Genomic DNA, 23462 nt, shown 5'->3' on the forward strand with positions numbered 1-23462 from the left:
CATAGAACTGACAACGTAAGTTTGCACATTCAGACGCACTTTTTAAATAGCAGCTCCTCTTACTGTGCATGGCATACTACTAAAACCAAGTAGCATTTTCATGCATACTACTAAAATCAAGTAGCATTTTCATGCAGAACTGGGAGGCATTTGTAAAGATGGAAAGTCAGAACTACAGCAGCCGTGTGAAGGTGCTGGAGCACACCTTATAAAGCTCTCTCAATTGTAGCCATTATTCCACCAAAATGAGTTGACTGTTCATGTATTTAAGCAAGACACGAGGCTTAATTTAAGGATCGGGGCCCAATTCTGTGCAGCCTTCTATGTAATACAGGCAAGCTTGTTGATGTGACACTTGGAGAATTTGCAACCTTGTCTAAAAGAATTGCTTGTTTTAGAATCTCACTAAAAAGATTCCTTCAGTAGCACCTTAAAGACCAACTAAGTTTATATTTTGGTATGAGCTTTCGTGTGCATGCACACTTCTTCAGATACAGTAGAAACAGAAGCTCATACCAAAATATAAACTTAGTTGGTCTTTAAGGTGCTACTGAAGGAATTTTTTTATTTTGCTTCGACTCAGACCAACACGGCTACCTACCTGTCACTAAAAAGACCTGTCACATTAGGCCTTTGCAACGTGTAATCCGCCAGCCACGTATGGCTGCTTTATTAGGAGCTTGCAAAATTTACTGGTTATGATGCCGGCTTTGTGATAGCAAAAAACCGGGGTGGGAGGAAGTAGTAGCAGGAGCAACAACTGACAAGCCGTAGTGTATAAGTCTTTGCTTTGTTGAGTTTGGACCTGTGTTTTGCTCTTAAACTGGCAATGCTGATAAACCTAATGCGTTTTGTATGAAGAGATAGCTCCACTTCAGTGTGTGGATTCAGAAGTGAAATAAATATATGAGACTACCGTGCAAAACCCTAAAGAGTGAAACCTGATTTAAATTCCCACTTTTCCAGTCAAGAGCATGCCTTAAATTAACTAATTGCATTTGTAACTATCTGTAGCACTAGACTGAATTGCTTGAGCTCAGTTTAAAGCTGAATGTATTGTGCCACCGTTTGGTAATAGGAAACAGGGACTTCATAAATGCCCTGATGCATTATCAAAGTTGGGTCACCCTTTTTCAGCACTTGGGCATGGTCACTTCAGTGCACATACAAACCTACCACGCCCAAAATGTGTTGTTCCTCCTGTGGGTTTTCTGTAGATGGAGTCAATCCATACATGTTTTTCATGGTATGTGCAAATATTTGTCCATCCGTCCCCAACATTGAAAACATTGACGGCTAACATAAACAGGAGATCTGTGTTTACATCTGAAAGGCACAGGTCTCTCGAGGGAAGCAGTTAAACTTCTGAGCCAGTATTGCACAAAGGATGTGTTCCATTATCACAATGAGCTATGGTTTATAGTGAAATGAACAAGCCCAGGCAAGTCTTAGGCTCCCAGCGCCCTCCTTCAGTGCAGTCACAAGTGGGTGATTGGAAGCATTGTGTACAAATCCAGCAAACCAGTTAATCTTAACGATGCTTTGTTTGCAAATAAATCAGCTTCGTAGCACATGGTTTGAAGTTGGCCCGTTTCAAACAAGCCATAGCTTAAGCTCCTCATACTTTGCTGGGTTCAGATGAGATTGTAAACTGCAGTTTATCAAAAATGAACACGGCGGCTTCTGAATTCCTCAGCTGCACCAGAAGGGGAAAGAGCACGGAAGCCCAAGGCTAATTCTTTCTATACTGTCTTTCAATCATAATTTGCAAAAAAATAATAAAACAGTTAAAGTGCCAATACAAAAAGAAAAGCATAAAGCAGGACTAAAATTGCGTCTTAAAAGTTCTGAAAGTAAGAAGGCCTTTGCTTGTTGCCAAATGGACAATAAAGTAGGTGAACCTCTGAGGAGAGCACTCCATAAACAGGGGAGCCTCACTGAGTGCCCACCTCAGATGGCATTGGGCATCTACACAATAGTTGCCAAATACTGCTTTAAAATATTATGTTTAACCTTTCAAGTTCTTCATAAACTTTGTTAACACAGCTGTGTTCTGGGTAAAATGTGGGATGTATTTTTAAAACCCTCTCTCTTATTGCAAATAGTTCCTAAATTTTAAATGTATTGATGTTGATTTCTTTTTCATTTCATCTGTCTGCTTCCAACATTTCTTTAAAATACTAAGCTTATTTATTCTCTTCATTTGTCTCTTTTCTAAAAAACAATCCCTTTAAGTGTTTCAAGGACATCTCTTCTAAGCATCTTTTTTAAAGTAGATATTCACTAAAGTTGTGTGTGTTCATTCTTATAGCTGAAATAATTAAAAGAAATGAATGAACAACCAAAAAAAAAACACTTTTGCCAAACTATAATATCATTCCATTTCATAAACTTGATCATTTTCAATACAAGAATGAATTAAAGATGTATGGTTATTTAGTGGAGCATCCAAGAAAGCCAGGAAAGAGTTGTGGAAGAGATGATCTTGAAACATTTTGATAATAATTTCAATTTTAAAAAGCTGATGTGTAATACCTTTCAATATTTTTCCATTCAATTTAAAGACAATCATTGGCTTGGAAGCAGCAGTGTTCTCATGTGACCAATGGTGTCTTCTACTTGTGTAAGATCCAAGCTCCATTCCACGCCTCCAAATTTCTTCCAGTTCCTCCTCTCTGCAGTCAGCCTTGCGCTGCACCCCACACGGTTGTGTGGAGTCTCTCATGCTCTACTTAACATGGTAGAAGTGACCTGGCTGGGCAGCAGGTCAATCCCAGTAGGCGGTGTAGAATTTGAAACTTGTGGTGATATCAGAGCAGTGTAATTTTGCAAATTTATATTGGGAGTGGGGGAGTTGGTATGAATGTTGATGGAATTGGGCATAGGCACGATCCGTTTGAATGATGTGCACATAACTGTTGGTGAACCTACATGAGATGGTAATGAACACCTTTTTGCACTAGTGGAAAACCGCACATGCGCTTTGACACTGATTTTGGGAGTGAACCGTTCATGTGTTCCGTAACAGGCTTACTTTTACTGTATACATAAACATTCATTTTTAAAGATGTGTATACATTATACAAAATTTTGTACAATCTATTATGTCAAAACATTCATGCTCTCTTTGTACTGTATAGTGATACTTGTCATAAATTATACTGTTTTTATTTGAAAAGTGTCACTCAACTGACCATATGCTGTCGTCTGAATATTATAAACTGTATTTCTACTTTGCTCAAGTGCTTTTGGGTGTCATAATGTACATTTTTTGCCTTCAGTCTTTGCTCAGGTACTTTGTGTTGGAGCATTTTGGTGCTTTTCTTTTTTTCATACGTGGTATTTTGTGTCATGAGGAAATAAAACACCAAAAAGGAAAGAAGTGTGTTAACAGCATTGTTAAACTTTTTAATTTATAAGTTTCTATAGCACACCATAAACAAAGCATCTAGTTGATGAACATGGAACATTCATAAAACAGCATACAAATATTTAATCAGCATTTAGACAGTATAACAGTTTCAAAACTCTGACATTCCCAAGAAATAAATTTCCTCGTATTCGCTAGTGTTAATCTGTTTCCATATCTCCTGTTACTTTTCAAATATGTCTTCTTGCCATCTTTCTTTTTCCAGGGGAAACAAATCTGTTGTGTTGTTGCTTTCTCCTTCTACTCATTCCTTGCAGCAGTCGAGCCAAAAACAGCAAATGTTCTCTGCCCCCTTTCTTTCCCTTCTCACACAGGAATGGTGGGGATGACAGCTTTAATCAGCAAGGCAAGCAATGAAAATAAGGAGCAGGGGAAAACCCACACAGTGTCCTGGTTTACTCTTCTCAGCCCTGTGTATCCCAGTCTCTTCCAGCCATTTCTTGAGGGCCACCTTCTGGTGGTCTGGACAGAAGCAGTAAAGTGTGTCCTCCTTTCCCAGAGGGATGGTGGGATTACATTTACCCTGCCAGCATGGTGATGAAAAATGCTGCCTGGAAGCCACATTGGAACTGATGGGGCGGAAGGCAAGGAGCCCGACAGTAGGTGGCGCCAGAGCCAACGAGAGGCAGAGCCAGCTGATTCTAGCTTTGTCTCCATCCTCCAATATAAGTAGTCCTACAGTGGCAACACAAAGGAGGGGTAAGCTTGACAGGAAGTACGATCATTGGATTAAATGTACAAAAGAAGGCAGGCAGGTGGCTGCTGGCTAAGGACAGACTGAGATTAGTGGGACCGTACTTGCCCTAATGTAGGACACGGGTGGCGCTGTGGTCTAAACCACAGAGCCTAGGGCTTGCTGATCAGAAGGTCAGCAGTTTGAATCCCTGCTACGGGGTAAGCTCCCATGTCAAGTGCAAGTAGATAAATAGGTACCGCTCCAGCGGGAAGGTAAACAGCATTTCCGTGTGCTGCTCTGGTTTGCCAGAAGCGGCTTTGTCATGCTGGCCACATGATCCGGAGGCTGTACGCCGGCTCCCTCAGTAAAGCGAGATAAGCGCTGCATCCCCAGAGTTGTCCGCAACTGGACCTAACAGTCAGGGGTCCCTTTACCTTTACCTTTTTCTTGCCCTAATAGACCAGCCTCCTCTGGGCCCCAACTGAGCATAAGCAGTGGATATCTGCCCCTCTTCTCTCCAGAGGGATGGTGGAGCTACCTGGATCCAGCAAGCAAGGGATGATTTTTGTTCTTGCCCCTATGTGCATCAGGCTTTTTCCAGAGAGCAACTCTATAAACGAGACCCAGGAGTAGGAAGCAGCAGCAGCAGCATCCAAGATGCTACAGCTTCTCAAATGCCCATCCTGGAAGCTGGAGGTTTGGACCTCCCACAGAAGGGATGAAACACTCGCATAGCAAAAGATGAGAGAGAAAAGTCGTACTCTCACCTCTTCCCAAAAGGAAGCTGTTCCATCTGTCCATAGGGAAGAAAATCCATCTCCGGGGAGAATAGGGGAAATGTTTGGTTTTTTCCTTTTAAGCGAGCTCTGGAGACCCTGTGAAACCCAAAAGCTCTGGCCCCACATAGCCACCTGGAGAAAACATAAGGAAGGAAGAAAGGGAGGGAGAAAGGAAGAGGGGAGGGGGACAGAAAGTGGAGAGATGTGGGCGGTTGTTTTACAACTGTACGTAATCATCAAGATCCTCCATCAGCACGTCACCTGAGTGGAAACGAAGAGAATTCAGATTTAATTATACCAGCTTCATTTGACTTAGGAAAATGTTTGGGAGGGGTCCGTATAGATCGTCAACATCATCCCACCCCTTCAAGGAGATCACAAAGGGTAAATTAGGTGGAGAGAGAACGATTGGCCCAAGGTCACCCACAGACTTGACTGGAGATTTGAACCCGGCTCTCCTTGGTTCTAGTCCGAACCTCTAACCAAATGGCCACCGTGGGATTGGTGCTAAAATGTGGACGCATCGGTGATGGGTTGATGTTAGTGGGCATGCGTTTTTATGCACATTTTACCTGAGTGCATACCTTTTTGTACACATTGCGTGGCTAGGAAATGGCACTGCAAAAATTTGGAGAAACTGAATTTCAACTGTGTTTCGTTCCGCATCTTGTTTTGAAAAGTGTGAATTAGATAGATTCGCCTTTAATTGCACACCGAATCTAATTCCTCCCCTATCCGGCTCACACACAATACAACAATAAATGTAGGCAATTTGTGTCTTAAGAGACTGGTTGAAGCTGTGGATAGTGGTCTTTTATAAGTAGATAGTAGTACAGCTTGTAATTATTCTATATCTTTGGTAGTGTTCTCCGTAACTGGAAATAGACATTACCTTTGCATGCAGAGAGACTTTGTACCGCCACAGGCAACTCATTGCAAACTCGAAATTTGTGGAGCTGGTGCCATATTTTTTTCTTTACTTGTTTTTCCTGGAGGGGTGAGGGGAATCCCAAAACAGTCAGAAGTCTTTTTTTTCCCCATCCTGAAAGAAGACTGGTCCTTTATAATATACTTTTTCACAGAAAGCTTAATTTAGTAACTCACCTCCACATCCATTAGTTCTTCTGCATTTCCAAGGATAGAATAAACAAGGAGTATCCCTGCTTCACTGACCCTCAGATTCGGACTATAAATAGCTAACAAAGCTGTTCTTAGAAAGGATCTTCTTTGTTCTTCGTTGAAGAATGTCCCAAACACCTAAAAGGAAAGAAACCAAAATGAAGCAATCTTTGGATTGCTGCATGTTCATTAAATGATCCCTGCTTCTCCCTTCCCTTCCCTTCCCTCTCTCTCTATTATCACAACTTTGACTGTAAGTTCCTTGAGACAGGATGTTGTCTCTTCTGCCCATGATACTGTCAAGGACTGCATTGCAATTATGTCTCTTCACACAATTCTGCAAACAACCCCTTAAGCTGATCCTCGTGTTTCCTGGAGGCAGAGAAAGGTAAAAGAAAGCAACCCACATTTCTCAGGTGGAGCAAGAAATCTATCAAACACTTGAGCGGTTTTGTATTGAAAGGGACTTCTAGCATCGAAGGAACACCTTTACCTCTCCAACTTTCATCATGTTTATGTAAGAGAGCATCTTCTTCTCCTCTTGGTACTTCCTGGACCAGAGTTCTTCGGCATGATTCATGCGTATCCCTGACAGTAAGACACCAGCAGTTAAAAGCTTTATCGTTCCATACATAAAGGTTTGGGGAAGGGATGGGGAACCTGTGCTCCTTCAAGTATTGTTGAGCTACATGTTGCGACTGACCATTGGGCATGCTGGCTGGGGTTCCTGGGGATAGGACTCTTAACAATATCTGGAGAGCCACGGGCTCCCCATCTCTGGTTTAGGGCTTTTCAGACATAATTTATTCTGATGACATTGGAAACATTTTTTAGACTGGAGGAGTTGTATGTTAACGTCCAGCTGGTTCCTTAAAATTCTATTTTTTATTGTATTTTTATGAGCAGTATTCAACAAAGTAGTCTCATTAGAACAAGGATGTCTTGTTGCGCAACAGGACTTCCTCCTCTTTTTCCTGTACGCCCCTTGTGCCCTCTCCAATCTCCTCTGGAGCATTAGGGAAGCCCCCAGAAAGAGATTTAAGGGGCACACAGGTGAGGAAGTCCTATAGTGCAGGCAGAAGACCCTGCAGGAGCACAACTACGTACTTTGATGGAGTACTACGTACTACGTACTGTGCTTACATTTTGTTCCCCACCTTGGGTGCATTTGGTCAAGATTATAAATATTTAAATGAACGAATGGAAATGAATTTAGGCCTTTCTGTTTCCTTTGGGTGATATTCTATCACTTTTTTCTTTTAATGAAGATGTTTGTAAGATCCACCTTGAGAGTTCCCTCCAAGGGAATTTCTCTGGCAACCTCGTGTCTCATTTTGGTATCGGCCTCTGAGGCAAGACTCAAGAAATGAATGTCTTGCATGCTGATCTCCCACCATCTTTGCTCAAAGGGTGGGCTCTCTTACTGGCAAAGGGAGAATATAGCATTGTGAAATACAACTGAACAAGACAACAGCCTCTTTCTTGCTAGTTGAGTCAGCTTTGTGGGAAATGCAACGTTACCAGAGAGTCAACGTAAGACTCGACTGATATTAATGGGAAAACACACTATGAACTGAGACCAGAGGTTCTAATCTTATTTCACTAGCATGTAAAACTAAGATGTTTAATGTATTCCATAATGTTTAAGCACGGAACTGCTGTTGCATCTTTTTCCAGCTTACTTGCCTTTCTGGTGCAGGAGCAGCTCATAGAGACGGAAGATACTCTCCTTGGCATGTCGGCTGACTGCTGGTTGGGGGTCCCCAATACAAATTGCCAGCTCTGCCACATGGTGCCCCAGTTCTGGGAGTTTGCAAGTAGCCTAGCAAGAAGGGAAACCAGCAAGATCTTTGTCCCCACTTCTTTGTCAGATCCTCTCTATCTTTAATGGGTATGCCTATTCTTGAAATCTAAGCCCTTCTCAGGAACTCTTAAAATAATAATTTGCATCTCCAAAATGGGCAGACTAGGTTAGACACATACTTCCAGAGAACATATCCTCCACTCTGTCCTTCGGATGGGATTCTGAGGAGATGGACTTAGGGCCTTCCATGTATTTTGCCAGAACAGCAAATTTCACACAGTTCAAGCCAAAAAAGGAACCCCAATGCACCTATCAACTAGGAATGCCAGAAAGAACTCGGTGGTGTGGATGGGAGCAGAGAGGTAAAAAGGTAAAGGACCCCTGGGACAGATAAGTCCAGTTGAATATGGGGTGAGGCACCCATCTCCACTTTCAGGTAGAGGGAGCCGGTGTTTGTCTACAGACAGCTTTCCGGGTTATATGGCCAGCTGGACTAAACAGCTTCTGGTGCAATGGAACACGGTGACGGAAACCAGAGCGCAAGGAAACGTCATTTACCTTCCCGCCGGAGCAGTACCTATTTATCAACTTGCGCTGGTGTGCTTTCAAACTGCTAGGTTGGCAGGAGCTGGGACAGAGCAACGGGAGCTCACCCCATCGCAGGGATTCGAACCACCGACCTTCTGGTTGACAAGCCCAAGAGGCTCAGTGATTTAGACCCCAGTGCCACCCGCATCCCTGTGAGATACTCAAAGGGACCCAAGAAGAGCATGCTGGTCTCATGCAAACAAGGCCATTCCTAGCTGCCGCCACCCCTTCAATTATTGGCTTTCCCCTCTCCTATTCCTCTCAAATGTAAGGCTAATATACTGAAAATAACATTCAGCTCTCAGTATGAAGCAGCTCTGGAGGGTGGGATAAATCTAAAAATTAGTTGTAGCAACAAAGACCAGCTCTCATGTTTGCTCCCTGGAGCGAAATGGGGCAGTATATGAGGTCACACTTACATCAAAATCTGGCATAAGGACAGCAAAACGTAGGAGCGCAGCACTGCTTTTGATAGCCCGGGTTCTCTCCAGTTTGTATTTCGAGTGTATCCAAAAATGAATGTGCTGTCGGAGGAAGAAACACCTCAGAAATATTGCACTGGTACAATGTATCATGCAACCCTTTTGCTCAAAACAAAGGAAGCAGCAATGATCCATAAACCAAAATCCGCAGGCAGTGGGGTTTTTGTTTTTGTTTTTAGGACCAACCAAAATGGAAGGTTGTGCATCTGACACATGAGTTCTCCAAAGATGAATTGTTCCTCTTCATAGATATGCCTTGGTTCAGGAATGGGCAGAAAGTAGATCAGGATCTACTGTTTTATCTCTGGGCGATTTGTGGTGGACATGCAATGCTTCGAGTCTTGGTTTTGAGGGTGTTTGAGGTAGAATTTGTACTGTTAAAACGGAAAGGGGTGTTGAAATTTTGGGAGGTCGGATAGTTACAATGGAATGGTCTCGGTGGTGGGGTGCACATTTTTATTCTCATTTATGTATGGTTATTACTTTGTCAAAATAAAATAATAAAAATAAATAGAATAGAATAATAAGAAATGACAAACTTTGTTGCCATTCTGTGAAAGCCAAAGCCAGCTGCCTGAGGCTGCTACTTCACTCTGTCTAATGGCAGGGCCAGCTCTGCTAGGGTATAACCCAGGCATCCCCAAACTTCGGCCCTCCAGATGTTTGGACTAGAATTCCCATCTTCCTCGACCACTTGTCCTGTTAGCTAGGGATCATGGGAGTTGTAGGCCAAAACATCTGGAGGGCTGCAGTTTGGGGGATGCCTGGTATAACCTCTCACCTGCACCCTGAAGCTTTACCACCATTTGATTCTGTGAGTGCATAAGTGGCCCTGTGTGCCCAGGAAATAAAACAATGCCTCCCAATAGACTGGAATGGGAGATACTAGTCTCCCAGTTTCTCCCCTGCATCTTTGTTTTGAAACCTGTCTCGGTTCAGTCACTTATTCATGGGCCCAGAAATCACAATATTTTCCCAAACAGCACTGTTGTGAGATAGCTGGCATTCCAGAGCATTCAAACTCTGCCAGTTGGAGGAAAACCTACAATAATGCATGGCAGGTGATTTTGCAGACCAACTGTTGCCTAGTTTGCAATATCTCCCTGCCAGGCCTTCCTTTGCCGCCAAATTTTCTTCGACATACTGTACTTACTTTTAAGATCCTCAACAGATGCTTGGTGGTCGGGTCCTCTGCTAATAATGACCTGAGCAGGATTTCAAGTGTTGCATAAGTTGTTCTATACAGCGCCTGGAAGAAAACGGAAATCGCTGCATGAGAGTTGGATTTTCTCCCCAACAAAGCATGCCTGCAAATGGGCTTCAACCCAGAGCCGTTGAGGTCTGGCTGTCAAAGGGAGAACCTCTCACTAGAAGTGGTTCCACAGATAACATGCAATGTGAGCTATAACCAATACCCTCTTTTCTAGTCTCTCTGTGCCTTGTTGAGGGGCACAGAACTTTGCCCACTGCACCCCGAGGGCAAACTACGAGGGATTCAAATAAGATAAGGAATTTAAAGAAGATTGGACAATGTTTATTTCAAGAGTGTAAATAAGCTTGATGGATGCAATATTGGAATACTGAATGGTTTGGATTATGTAAAATATGCAGGGACGTACGGTACGCAAACTGAACCACGGAAGGAGGAGAAGGGAATACACTGATGTAAGATTGTTTAAAGACGAAAGAATCCCTACCAGAGAGGAATGGCAAAACTGACCGGAAAACTCCGGGACCAAGAAGACAACAAGGATTCATTTACTGGGATATTTTTTTTTTTAAAAAAAAATTACTTAGGAGATCACTGCAAGCAGATGAAAACATCAGCAGCATTTTAATCTCACTTATAACAAATACTATGGACAATATGGACAGATATAAAATACAGATTGATATAATATGCAGTTGAAAATGTTGACATTAGGACCCATGGAGGGGATGGGTGGGGTCGTGAGATTCAGAGTAATCTCTTTATATGGATATGTATTTGGTTTTGTTATAAAATTATATTAGTAAAATGAAATAAAAATGATTTCAAACAAAAAATATTGTTTAAAGGAGTATTTTAAAATGTAAATTAGAAAATTAATAAAATTATTATTAAAAATAATAAGATAAGGAATCAAGTATGTATTTGACATAGTACTGTAGGGGTCACTAGTTCTGGGGGGACACGTGGGTGCAAACGTGAACAGGAGTAACACTTGTGGGAACAACACACACTGCAGCCTATTCTATTGGGTACAATATAATGCTTCTTTCAAGCCTAATTTCAATAAGGGGCCGAGGAGATGACCGTGTGGGTGCCAGGGAATGCCATGCTGGCAACCCCATGGTTCATGGGTTCAACAAGAATTTGCCTACATAAGAACATAAAAAGAACCTGCTGGATCAGGCCAGTGGCCCATCTAGGCCAGTATCCTTGTACTCACTGTGGCCAACCAATTGCCTGTGGGAAACCAGGGAGCAGAATATGAGCACAAGAACACTCTTCCCCTTTCCAGCAGTTGGTATTTAGCAGCATGGCTGCCTCCAGCTGGGGAGGCAGAGCACAGCCGTCACGGCTGGCAGCAGTTGACAGCCCTCTCCTCTGTGAATTTATCCAATCTTCTTTCAAAGACATCCAAGTGGGTGGCCCATCAATGCCTACCTGTTTGGTGGCATCCCTGGTCCCAATGTCCATCGTGAAAACCCCATGCAAAGCCAACCTCAAGACACACGACTCCAGTTCTGGATCAAGTGGAGGCTTGATTTTACTGGTGGGGTGGAGGAAAAAGGATTAGATTATTCACTGCCAGAGTTTCCTAATTCTGGTTCCTCCTGGGACTTGAGAAGCACAAGACTTCAGATCCCAAACGCCAGGGTGAGCACTGAGGGTGGAAGGAGAACAGGCTCCCCTCCTTGGGCTTGGAGACTATATTTCCCAAGGTGTGGAGAAAACAAACGTCTTCTAAGATCTGTGTGGGGAGTCAGTTGCTCCTCTCTGGAGCCTCTCAGAGTACCGGCCTCCCCACTTCTTCTTTCAACCATTTCTGTTTCGAAAGTCTTTGACCTATTATATTCGCTTGTCTGGGCTTCTCCCGGGCCATTTACCGTGTTGCATCTGCTTTCCTAAAATATATATTATTTCCTACCCTCCTTCATCACATATACAATGGTCTCCGCACACACTAATCACTTCTTAGTGGGATCAGGAATCCCTGGTCTGCAAGAGGCATACCTCAAGTTGTAAATGGCCACCATGCAGCACGGTAGAACTGATGTGGGCACAGAGTGAACCGGGAGTTTCTCCATCACCACCTGGAAGAGACCAAGGGCCCAAAGAGAGCAGGTGAATAACCACAGATTTCAATGGGGCACTTTCATCCCAAATGGTTTCGTCTAAGCACTTTCTCATTCACGAGCCCATTACCAGCATGCTCCCATTTTGTCCCCGCACCTCTGTCTTGTCTCACGTTCTGTATTAGTCCAACAGGCAAGCAAAAAACTGCATTCCTTTCTGGCCATTTACCCAAAGCACCCATAAAACATCAGATGCACCCTTTACAAAGAAGGTCCCTAGAATCTCCACCTCCTTTCCCGGAAAAAATCTCCTGCCTGGATCTAAGCCTGCTGTCGAGAATTCCTCATTTCCCTGCTTTCCTGTATGAATCTTAGTAGACTTAAGGATATAGAAACTCTCTCTGTTTCTCATTTTCAATCATCTGATCTTTCATCTCCCTCCCCCTCTTCATCAATGCAGGAATGCTGCTGAATAGCCTTAGAGTCACTGTAGGCTCCCCCTTTTCAATTTTATTTTAATAACTTATACCCCATCTTTCCATCAAATTATTCTCAAGGCAACTTAGAAGCAAAAGGAAATAGTGTACAGCAACCCCCGCCCCAACCCTCTCTCACACACATCATTTTGTCCCCCACCCACCCTTCATTTTCCACCCCTCCTTTCTGGGATGGTGTTCAGAAACATGGCCGTGCTTTGTCTTGTTCTTCTTTGAATAGAAGCTTCTTTTGGGGAATTAAGTCCTGAAGTCTCAGCTAGCTTTGTTTTCCCACCTTCAGAACTTGAGGGCAATGCTTCACTGTCCAAACAAAGACTGGGCCAGCTCTGCCATGCCGATAAACTGTCTTGTCCTCTGTCAGGAATAGAGCCAAGAGCTGCACAGAGGAGAGGTTTCCTAAGCTGCCAACTCAATTTTCCCCAGCCACCTATTACCCCTGAAGGACTTGTTGCTGAAACATGGGTTTCAGACACAGAGACAAATACAAATAGAGAGACAAGGAAGTCCCAAGGAAGCTTAGCAAGGGGGTCCTCTGCATAACACCTTGGGTAAGGAATTACAACTGCATGCTCGTAGGGTGGGGTGTTTTCAAGTGGATTTAGTGACCCTATTCCAAGTGGTTTCATAGTCCTTCCGCACTGGCCAGGTTTATTTCCACAGAACTAACCCCAAATCCAGACCTCGTGCCTCTCATCCGCTGGCTAGCTTACTGGATTTCTGATGCCGCACCTCACTTACCACGACAGCCTCTGTTAAATTGTCTTTGGTGTACAGAAGTTTCAGTTTGTTCCGTCGTTTATGCTGTGTAGCTATGCATAAAGCGGAGATGGCGCTGAGGAAACTGATGTCCCCGTTCTCATCCTGTTTGCTCTGTATGTTGAGAGAGAACCGGGGCTGTTAGGAGAGGGCATTATCGAACCTTTTTTGAAATGTCCTAGGCACCCTTCCTGGTTGGCTCGGAATGAGAACTGAACCGCAGAATTAACCCGCCTATTTCACAACTGCTCAGAGACACTACAGAGCTAGAAAAGTGATGAGCTCAAAAGAGGGTAACTCTGGGATCTCACGTTTCCACCTTGTAGCAAAAACAGCTCATTCCTTTTTTATGATTATAGCTACACAACCATCCACGAGAAAGAAAATAAGTCTGTGTCACGGTGCATTACTTGGGAGGGCAGATCTGCTACCCCTGTGGATCCTGCCACCTGAGGCAGTCACCTCATCTTGGCTTATGGGTGGGCCGGGCCGGTATCTTCCTATGTTTCTGCCCAGTGGAACTCCTACTGTGGTGAGATTTATTTTCTCCTGCATGGTGAACGCCCTACTCTGCCTGGGACTCCTGACCTTCCCACATGGTCTAAGCCTGCCCCTGTCCCTCTGTGCATCTTGGCAAACTCAGGGCTAGGGAAAAGCTCTCTCTTTCACTCGCCCTCCCTCCTGCCCAATATTTCTGGTCACTTCTCACCCAAACCCCCTATTCTCATCCTCTCTGGGTGTGGCTGTTTCATTCCTTCCCTTCTGGGAGAACCTTCAGTAAGGGGAATGTAATATTGTATACTATTTCTTTTTCGCAAGTACTCCTTTCCTGGTTAAGTCCTCAGATCTCGGCTCCGTTTTCTTTCCCAGGAACCTTGTGCACATGCTCCACTACCGAGACCCAAGACCAGGCATGGGCAAACTTGGCCCCCCAGATGTTTTGGGACTACAATTCCCATCATCCCTGACCACTGGTCCTGTTAGCTACGGATAGTGGCTAACAGGATAGTGGGAGTTGTAGTCCCAAAACATCTGGAGGGCTGAGTTTGCCTATGCCTGCCCAAGACTCTACATTACTGGTGATGTGTTTGTGTTCATTTAGCCAAAACGCGCTTGTTTCTGGGCCAGCTCTACCAGACCTGACAACGGCCTGGCTACTAGCATCCAACTTAATTCTCCCAAGCAGCTGCTGTTTGTGAATAACTCACTGCGTGAAGACAGAAATAGGCTTCAGACATCTGTAGAATCACGTTTCCCAAGCAAGCACATTAGTAGTACTATAGAAGTACCATGTGCAGGAAGCATCATGTGCTGAGGGGTTTTGTACCTTGTCTGCCTCCTCCATGCGCTTGAGGATGATGTTGACGGCATCACCATCTAGTTCAATGCTGTCATTCACATCTGACCCGGAAGTAGATGAAAAGACAGTGGAGGTGGATAAGTGGTTGAGGCTTGTTGAGGCTGAATCTAGGAAATGAGAGGGGTAAACAGAGAACAGGAAGGTGTATTAGTATCTCCTACCTTCTTGAAAGAGAGATTTAGCTTCTTCTTGTTTAATAATTTGCACATTCTTGACAACACCCTGAGCCTCTGGCATCTTCATAAAATCCTCCACCTTGCCCACCTTAGGGATGGGTGAATCCATTTCAGTTTCTCTCAGCTTCTCATTTTTCCAATTCTAAATTCAGTTCCCCAAATTTCCACACCAGTTTGCATTTTTTTTCTAAGTCCTCAGGGAAATTCATTAACATTATAGTGCAAATTTATCCTAATACAGTCGTACCTTGGTTCTTGAACAGAATGCTTTTTTGGGAGTCCATTTGAGTTCCGGAACTGTTTGAAAACCAAGACGCGGCTTCCGATTGGCTGCAGGAGCATCCTGCAGCCAATCAGAAGCTGCAGAAGCCGCACCAGATGTTCAGCTTCCGAAAATCGTTTGAAAATCGGAACCCTCACTTCTGGTTTTCGATCGCTTGGGAGCTAAAACGTACAAGTTCCAAGGCGACAATCAAGATATGACTTTAGACACATATTTTTAAAGCAAGTTACTGCAACACAATAGTAACTTGTATCTTATCTCCAATAGTAACTTGTATCTTATCTCCACTAATATATACATTTGTATACACATTTTATCCTAGTACGTGCATTTTTATACACTTTGCTGCAAAATTCAGTGTGAATTTCAAAAGATGGTTGTGTTCCAGTTCACATATTGTTTCAGAAAGTGTGAATTAGGTAATTCCATTTCTCCTCCAACCCTCTCCTCCCGTGCAGAATCCCTCTCAAGAACCCTGGGCACCTCCTCACCTAAAACAGTGGACAAGCTCCTTGTCTCTTGCTTAGTTTCCAGAATCTTACATTCTTGGGACCAGACCTTTTGGGTTCCGCAGCAGCTCCAGAACGTGCTTAATTTATCCCAATTGCTCAGCGAGATAGATTTCTTTCTCCTGGACAGATGGAACTGTTTCAGCTTGGGAAGGGAAGAGAACCCAACTTTGCCCACACTGCTTTCCTTATTGCTACAGAAATGTTCAAACCTCCGGTCCCAGGGCTTGGCTTTCGATGAAGCTTCAGCATCTTGGCTGCCACTTCCTCCTTTCCCCAGATTTTGTTTGGAGTCGCTCTTTGAAAACAGCTTCTGCAGCTTTGACAGCCTAAAACAGAGTGGGAGAAGATAGGGCTGGCACTATCCTCCTGCTCGACACGCCTGGACTGAAATGGGACCACATGTGCTTGCTATCATAGGCAAATAATAATGGCTATCTTTGTGAAGGAAGTGCTTGAAGGTCTAGATCAGGGCAGGGGGAAGCTAATACATTGTTGGACTACAACTCCCATAATCCCTGGTTGTGCTGGCTGGGGATGATGGGAGTTGGAGTCTAAGGATATCTGGAAGACACTGTGGTGGTACTCATGGTTATTGACTATTTGCTATCGCTAGCTATGCTGTGCTGTGCACAGAACCTGCATTGCCTGGGGAGAAAGGAGCTCCCCTCAGACAGCACTAGACAAAGCTGGAAGCAGAAGGCAGAATCAGCTAAGAAATCCAACTTACATTTCCCTCCCTCACACACTCAGTCACACACACACACACTCTGTCTCAATATAGAAAGGTTAGAAGTGGTCACAAAAGGCCAACAAGAGCGTGAAACTTCTCCCCTGCCAAATCACCTTTGCTCACCTGACATGCTCATGAGGCATTGCTGTGCAGGGTGTGTCACAATGACCTTAGCAACCTAGCAACCGCGGCCATTGTTCCTCTGACATTACATTAATTTATATAAGACTCTTACTTTAAGACATTTATGTACTACATATGTGTCGTGCAGCACTTTCTGTCTTTCTCCCTGGTGCCCACAACCACACTTCCGGCCATTTCTTACAGGAATTTAGTGTCCCTCACAAACAACCACAGCCCTGTTTTTCCCCCCAAGTGTTGTTGTATTGCTGTGTGTGTCGCTCAGAAAACAGAAATGACTCCTCTGTGATACATCTTCCTTGAGATAACAGTAAGAGCACATCAACTACACACAGAAACAAACACAAAGCTATGCACGGCAGGTGCACATGAAAATACATCTCCTCCTCAATGTACCACCTGTCCCGTGCTTTTGTTACTAACCTCTGCAAAAGCAACACTGTCTTTAGTGACTTTATTTCCTGTGTGGTGGCTAGCTAGGTAAGAGTGTAAGTCATACGAGCAAACAGGCAGGTCAAATCCTGTATGTCAATTTTGCCAAGAGGACCAAAAAAATAAAAATAAAATAAAATAAAAAATAAACCAGATTTTTGTTATAACTACCCACACTTACCCCCTGGCACTTTTATTTATTTATTTATTTATTTACAGTGGTACCTCTAGTTGCAGACACGATCCGTTCCAGGGTGCCGTTCGTACCCCGAGAAGTCTGCAAATAGAGCACTGCTTCTCCGCAAGCACAAGCCAAATTGTTGAGTTTTACAATTCCATGAAATTTTGTGTGTGGTGACACAACTCTTAAAATGAGAGCAGGGGTGCCAACTTGAATAAAATATTGAGGTGGGGGGTGGGAGGTCATGATCACATGACACCATGCATGCACACCATTTGAATGGCAGTGCCCATCAACTTTTTTTTTGGGGGGGGCAGCCCCTCAAATATTTTATGGGAGGTGTGAAGCCCCCTTGATCCCTAGAAGTTGACTCCATTGCGTGGGAGAAGCTTCCTGGCCTTGCACTGTGGCACAAAGGTATGCTCAATTTTTTTGCCTTCACTCCAGATGCTTCGAGGACTTGGGCTGTGTAAAAAGTAGCCAGTTCTAATACAGTTGTTACCAGTTCTTGTTTTATAGAAAAGAGAGGTGCTGAAACTCACCACAAACCCTTGTTCTCTTATAATGGTCATGGCCCCCACTAGGCTCCTTCAAGTTCCTGTGAAAAAGACACACACACACACACACACACACACACACACGGGACAAGACGCCAAAACAACTCCTAGATACACCTCTGTGCTTGGTTGTACTGTACAATTTTTAATTAAATTTTCTGTTTTACATTTTAGAACTTTCATTTAAGCAACCTTAAAATGTTGTTGTTGTTGTTGTTGTTGTTGTTGTTGTTGTTGTTGTTGTTTATTAATACCCGCCCATCTGGCTGGGTTTCCCCAGCTACTCTCCTTCTCTTTCCATGATTCATTTTGCATAACATAAATCCTTGCATATTTTATATAAACGAAACCGTGGCGTGTGACATTTCTGCCCAGGTCAGGTCATTTCTGCCCAGGGGAAAAAGGTGGCCATTCTCTTCCCAACATCAAGCTTCAGTAATATAAACGTTGATCACGATATGCTACTGACGTTCCTATCCTCCCAGGGCAGAGAAAAGTTGCCTTTTCTCTCTTTCTAGCGCAGGTTTACAGAACTGCGTGAAACGACAGCCTTCACGTGCAGTAGCAGCGCATGCGCGGACAGTCGCCGCCGTCCTCCACGCTTCCGGCGTTCTTCCTTGTTTCAGCCCGGACTATTTTAAGTGCCGGACCGTTTGGTCCTTCGCATTAATACCTCCTTCCAGCCTACTCGCTCTTTGCAGAAACAAGGTTTTCTGGATTTGTTGCTTCCCCCGCCCCAGCTGCAAAAATGTCGGGGTTCAGTCCCGAACTTATCGAGTACCTGGAAGGGAAAATCTCATTCGAGGAGTTTGAGAGGCGCAGGGAAGAGCGCAAAAGCCGAGAAAGGAAGGTGAGATTTGGGTCCATTACCTTCATAGCGCTCTCTTCTCGTGTTTTGGTTGGGGTGGTTTTCTCTTTTTTTGGCGGGATGGACTCCTCGCTTCTATCCCCGAGTCCCCTCCCTGAACATTTTCATTTTCAGAAGGATAGCTGAACCAAGTTAAAACAAGTGTATTTTTGCAGTGTGCCTGAAATGCATTGTAAGGTAAAGGTAAAGGGACCCCTGACCATTAGGTCCAGTCGTGACTGACTCTGGGGTTGCGCGCTCATCTCGCATTATTGGCCGAGGGAGCCGGCGTATAGCTTCCAGGTCATGTGGCCAGCATGACAAAGTCGCTTCTGGCAAACCAGAGCAACACATGGAAACGCCGTTTACCTTCCCGCTGTAGCGGTTCCTATTTATCTACTTGCATTTTGACGTGCTTTCGAACTGCTAGGTTGGCAGGAGCTGGGACCAAGCAACGGGAGCTCACCCCGTCACAGGGATTCGAACCGCCGACCTTCTGATCAGCAAGCCCTAGGCTCAGTGGTTTAACCACAGCGCCACCTGGGTCCTAAATGCATTGTACCCGTCATAATTTTTTAAAATTATCTGCATTACAGATACAAAGTTGCACACTTGTACTTTGGGATAATGACTCCTGTTTTTATACTGGCAATTACAGAGTGGTTTTCAAATCCCACTTCATCTGCTAGGAACACACATTGAAAGGATTAGAAAAATACACTCACTCACAGCTCTGATTGCATTAAGTGACTTGATTACAACCACCTGCTTTTTGCCCAGCTACCCACCCCAATTGGGTGATTTAATTTGAAGTACCTTATTTATCTGACTGCAAGCAAAATGATAGCTGTTGAGTCCTGGCTTTTTAGGATAATGTAACTGAATAGTAGGGAAACCTTGAAAAAAGGCACTGTTTATGATGCTTTGTATTAAGTGCAATACATGGGGTAATGGATTGTGCTGTTTTGTTTGTTGCAACTGAGTCTAGCAGAAAATGAGCCTCCAGTTTTCCCCAGCATAAGTGGTCAATGTAGTTGTAATTTTTAAAGTAGATGAAAAGTGGTAGTTGAACCGGTCTGCTTGCAGGGGCAGGAATGAAAAGTAACTAGATATTCCCCATACAGAGATACATATGAATAGCAATCATTCAATATGCTGAAAAGACAAAATACACAACACACTATCCAGAAGCAAATATAGTATTCTGGGATCAAAAACTTTTGGTTAAGAGGGGAGGCAAGATGCTTACTAATTTATGTGTGTATCCAAGATAATGGACTGGATCTCAAGCATATGGGTTTTGTCTTGTGTGGCAAGTCTCATGTTATTTTTTTCACATGGGTTTAGGCAACTAGCTAGACTAGTGTACACAGTGCTTTTTTCTAAAAAAAATAGGGGTACTTTCATTTTCCTTCTCATGTTGAAATACTGCCCCTCAATGGGGCCAAACTTGGATTCACAAAATGTTTAGGGGTATGCGTCCCTCTGCGTCCCCCCAGAAGAAAAGCACTGAGCGTACAAGTTTTTAATGCTATACAGTGGAGTAGAATAATGTGTGTTTAACAATTTGTAGGGCTACATTCATACAACCGTTTTAAAGACTAGTGATAGGTGAGCTTATATGATTTATTTTGGGGAGCAACCCCCCCCCCAGCAACTATACCATGAAAGAGGTGGAAAAGGGGAATGTGTTTGTCTTACCCATATATATTTCCAGGAAGTAGTTCACTACAAATTTTTGTTCACAATTTTAATGGAACAATTTATTCCAGTGTGTGCAATGTAAACCTTTGATAAACGAGTTTCAGTTTAATTTTGAATAACAGTCCCTGATTCAATTGTACAACAGCAAACCAAAGTCTAATTGCCCAAAATCAGTCCCATCACCCGTGCAGGTAAATTGTTTTGGAACTGCATTCCATATTGACAGTAATGTTATAAAGTTCATATTTTCTCTTCATCACATTTTGCTGATTTTTACAGGACGGAGAAACTGCACTTACTGAAGAAAATGTAGACGATCCGGATGCTCCTTCTACATCTGCACAAGGACCATCTATTGGACCTCAGGGTCACAATGAAGCAGAAGGTACATGTTAAACGAAATATTTAACTCGAAAGATTTAAAGATGCCATACCCACTCAGTGGTAGCTTTTAGGTGTAACATTAAGCATTGTTAAGCAAATTAGTCTGGGTGCAAGCTCTCCCGCTTTGCTTCTCCTTTTCAGGCAAGCAGGAAAACAAACCAAGGAGCAGCTTGCTTAGACTAATGTACCAGTCAGTGCTTATGGTTTATTTATCTCCAAGCAAATCATGATCCAAAGTCAAGGTTTGTTCTTGGCTTCCCTATAATGATTTGTGTGAGAGAAACAATGTTTGCTGGTACATGCTTTGTATACAAAAGGACCCAGGTTCAATCTCTGCTGTTCAGTGTGTAGTAGAGAATACTTCTGCGTGAACCCTTAACCAACAACGCCACAGCATTTGATGCTTCCAGACTATTCACTGATTTTCTTATAAGACTGGAGTGGGGGTAGGTCTTCTTAGGCTTGCTTTCAGGTGCCAAGTTGTCTTCAGCTACTGGTGAAGAAGGTGTTACTTGTTATTGACTATAGCCAAAATGATCCATAGAACCAGATTGTTTGGAGATTGAATCGCAAAAGATCATGCTACTGTACTTTTCCATGTATAATACGCCCCCTATTTTTGGGGACTAAAAATTAAGAAAATGGGGAGAGATTACCTGGAGTTGTTGAGCTTTTTTTGCTGAAGATTGCAGAGATTTGTTGAGCTTTTTTGGGGGGTGGGGATTGCCAAAAATCACCTGCCTGGCTGACACTAACACGCGCCTCCTAACGTCTGTCACCTCGCCGGCAGAAGCAGCCTATTGCCTGCCCCTCGCTGCAGACACATGCTGCAGACCATCTCCGGCTCGCGGCATCAACCAATCCCACGTCCCCCCTAGGCACTACCCTTGTATAAGACGACCCCGTATTTTAAACATAATTTTTCAGTAAAAAAAAACACCCTAGTCTTATACACTGAAAAGTACGGTACGTTTCATGAAATAGATATTTGTTGGGTCAATCACTGTTTCTAGTAATTGGCTTCTCCATTATTTTCACAGACTTAGAAAATATATCGGTGGGCCTACGGATCCCACTGTAATTATTGAAAAGGTCTTAATGGCTCAGGCTGTATACAAACAATATTTTTCAAGCAAAGGGAGCAATTCCTTCCCAACTACTACCCATATTCCTAGTCCTGGCGTGGTAGTTGAAGACCTACACACAAATGCAATGTGGCAATTTCCCCAAATACAGGCACTTCCAATAGCTCCCATGAGTCTGTGGAATTGATGGCAGCAGATTGCAGGAAGTGTCAGTTGCAGTCAATTTGTACAACTTTTTAAAAACAATACAAGAAAATGCTTTTAAATAGGGAAAGATTGCTGAGAGGAGGAGGTAATCTTGCACTGTTTCTCCTTGGAGAACATTGTAACCCTTTCTCTCTCCCAACCAGAAGAGACATCGGATGGAGTCAGTAAATCCGTCCATCGAGTTTTTGCTTCTATGATGGGAGAGAATGAAGAGGAAGAAGAGGATGAGGAAGAAGAGGATGAAGACGAAGAGACCTCTGAACAGCCTACAGCAGGAGATGTTTTTGCCCTGGAGATGGTGCTTAACAGAGAGACGAAGAAAATGATGAAGGCAAGTGTTTTAAGACTGAAGAACCTCTCTAGGGGACTTTGCTATTGCTGAAATGCAGTGGAGAAAGTTACACTTTCAGTGAGAAATGTCCTCAAGAGATGAAAGGGGGCTTCTCATACAACTGTTGTATATATTTTTGTCCTACTGAACATGTACAGTGGTACCTCTACTTACGAATTTAATGCGTTCCGAATGCACATTTGTAAGTCGAAACAATTTGTGAGTCGAATCCCATAGGAATGCATTGGGAGAAAAAAATCGTAAGTCAGAGCAACCCTATCTAAAAATTCGTAAGTAGAAAAAATCCTATCTAAACCGCATTCAAGATGGCGGACAGAGCCCCATTCATAAGTAGAAACATTCGTAAGTAGAGTTATTTGTAAGTAGAGGTACCACTGTATTCTGATAGTCATTTCAGCTCCATTGAATTTGTTGCGTATTCTGAGGGGAATTCTCATTTTTTTTCTGAAGTTACTAATTGTTGCGTATGACTCAGGTGTGGTCAGGCCACAGTATCTAATATTAATTTCCCAGTGGAGATTTTATCATAGGCCTATAACATCTCTCCTGAGCCTGATATGTTCACGATTTAAGAACTGAATGCTGATTGCAGGAGTCTGATTAAGGTGGGGCTGGTGGCGGGGAGAATCACCCTAAATTTTTGTTTCATTTTCTGAGTAATTTATGGCGTCAGACCAAAATACCAGAATTTAATCAATTTAAGGGATACTCTTGGTTCTTGTGCCATTCCTATTAGGAAAAGAATAACTTACATACCATTGCAAGTTGCAGCATAATGCATGCTGAACTCTAGTGTCTAGTGGCCTTATTGAAATAAACAGCTGTTAATTTTTTTACTAGGAAAAACGTCCTCGCAGTAAATTGCCCCGTGCCCTTAGAGGCCTCATGGGTGAAGCGAACATCAGGTTTGCTCGAGGGGAGCATGAAGAAGCCATTCTGATGTGCATGGAAATCATAAGACAAGGTATTGTGATTTGGTGTGTGTGATTGTGTGTGTTGAGTGATGTTTTTGAACTGGCGACAACTTGAAAGGACCAATGAAATAAATTTAATATAGAAAGTGCAATGTATATGAGATACAGTGGTAACTTGGTTTAA

The 23462-nt window shown here is 43.4% G+C and overlaps 2 protein-coding genes across 2 annotated transcripts in view; one reads left to right on the top strand and one right to left on the bottom strand.

The window, feature by feature from the left end:
• Positions 1-3469: 3469 nt before the first annotated feature.
• LOC132593035 (maestro heat-like repeat-containing protein family member 7) lies at positions 3470-15853 on the bottom strand. The gene is made up of 13 exons (XM_088653032.1): positions 15724-15853; positions 14741-14880; positions 13396-13527; positions 12099-12178; positions 11529-11634; positions 10032-10127; positions 8816-8920; positions 7691-7826; positions 6498-6592; positions 5990-6142; positions 5778-5874; positions 4874-5017; positions 3470-4105 (listed from the first exon to the last, which is right to left on the bottom strand). Exons 2-12 carry the CDS (start codon positions 14756-14758, stop codon positions 4962-4964), a joined length of 1074 nt encoding a protein of 357 aa, XP_088509158.1. The 5' UTR covers positions 14759-14880; positions 15724-15853; the 3' UTR covers positions 3470-4105; positions 4874-4961.
• A 2570-nt stretch (positions 15854-18423) lies between these two features.
• The window catches only part of GTF3C3 (general transcription factor IIIC subunit 3), a 28032-nt gene continuing 22993 nt past the window's right edge, over positions 18424-23462 (top strand). Inside the window, exons 1-4 of the mRNA XM_035136563.3 lie at positions 18424-18635; positions 20616-20721; positions 22156-22343; positions 23205-23328. Of these exons, the coding sequence (XP_034992454.2) occupies positions 18534-18635; positions 20616-20721; positions 22156-22343; positions 23205-23328 (520 nt within the window). The 5' untranslated portion in view covers positions 18424-18533. The remainder of the gene's footprint in view (positions 18636-20615; positions 20722-22155; positions 22344-23204; positions 23329-23462) is intronic.

This window comes from Zootoca vivipara, chromosome 1, assembly GCF_965207765.1.
Source record: "Zootoca vivipara chromosome 1, rZooViv2.hap1.1, whole genome shotgun sequence".
Classification (NCBI taxonomy): domain Eukaryota; kingdom Metazoa; phylum Chordata; class Lepidosauria; order Squamata; family Lacertidae; genus Zootoca; species Zootoca vivipara.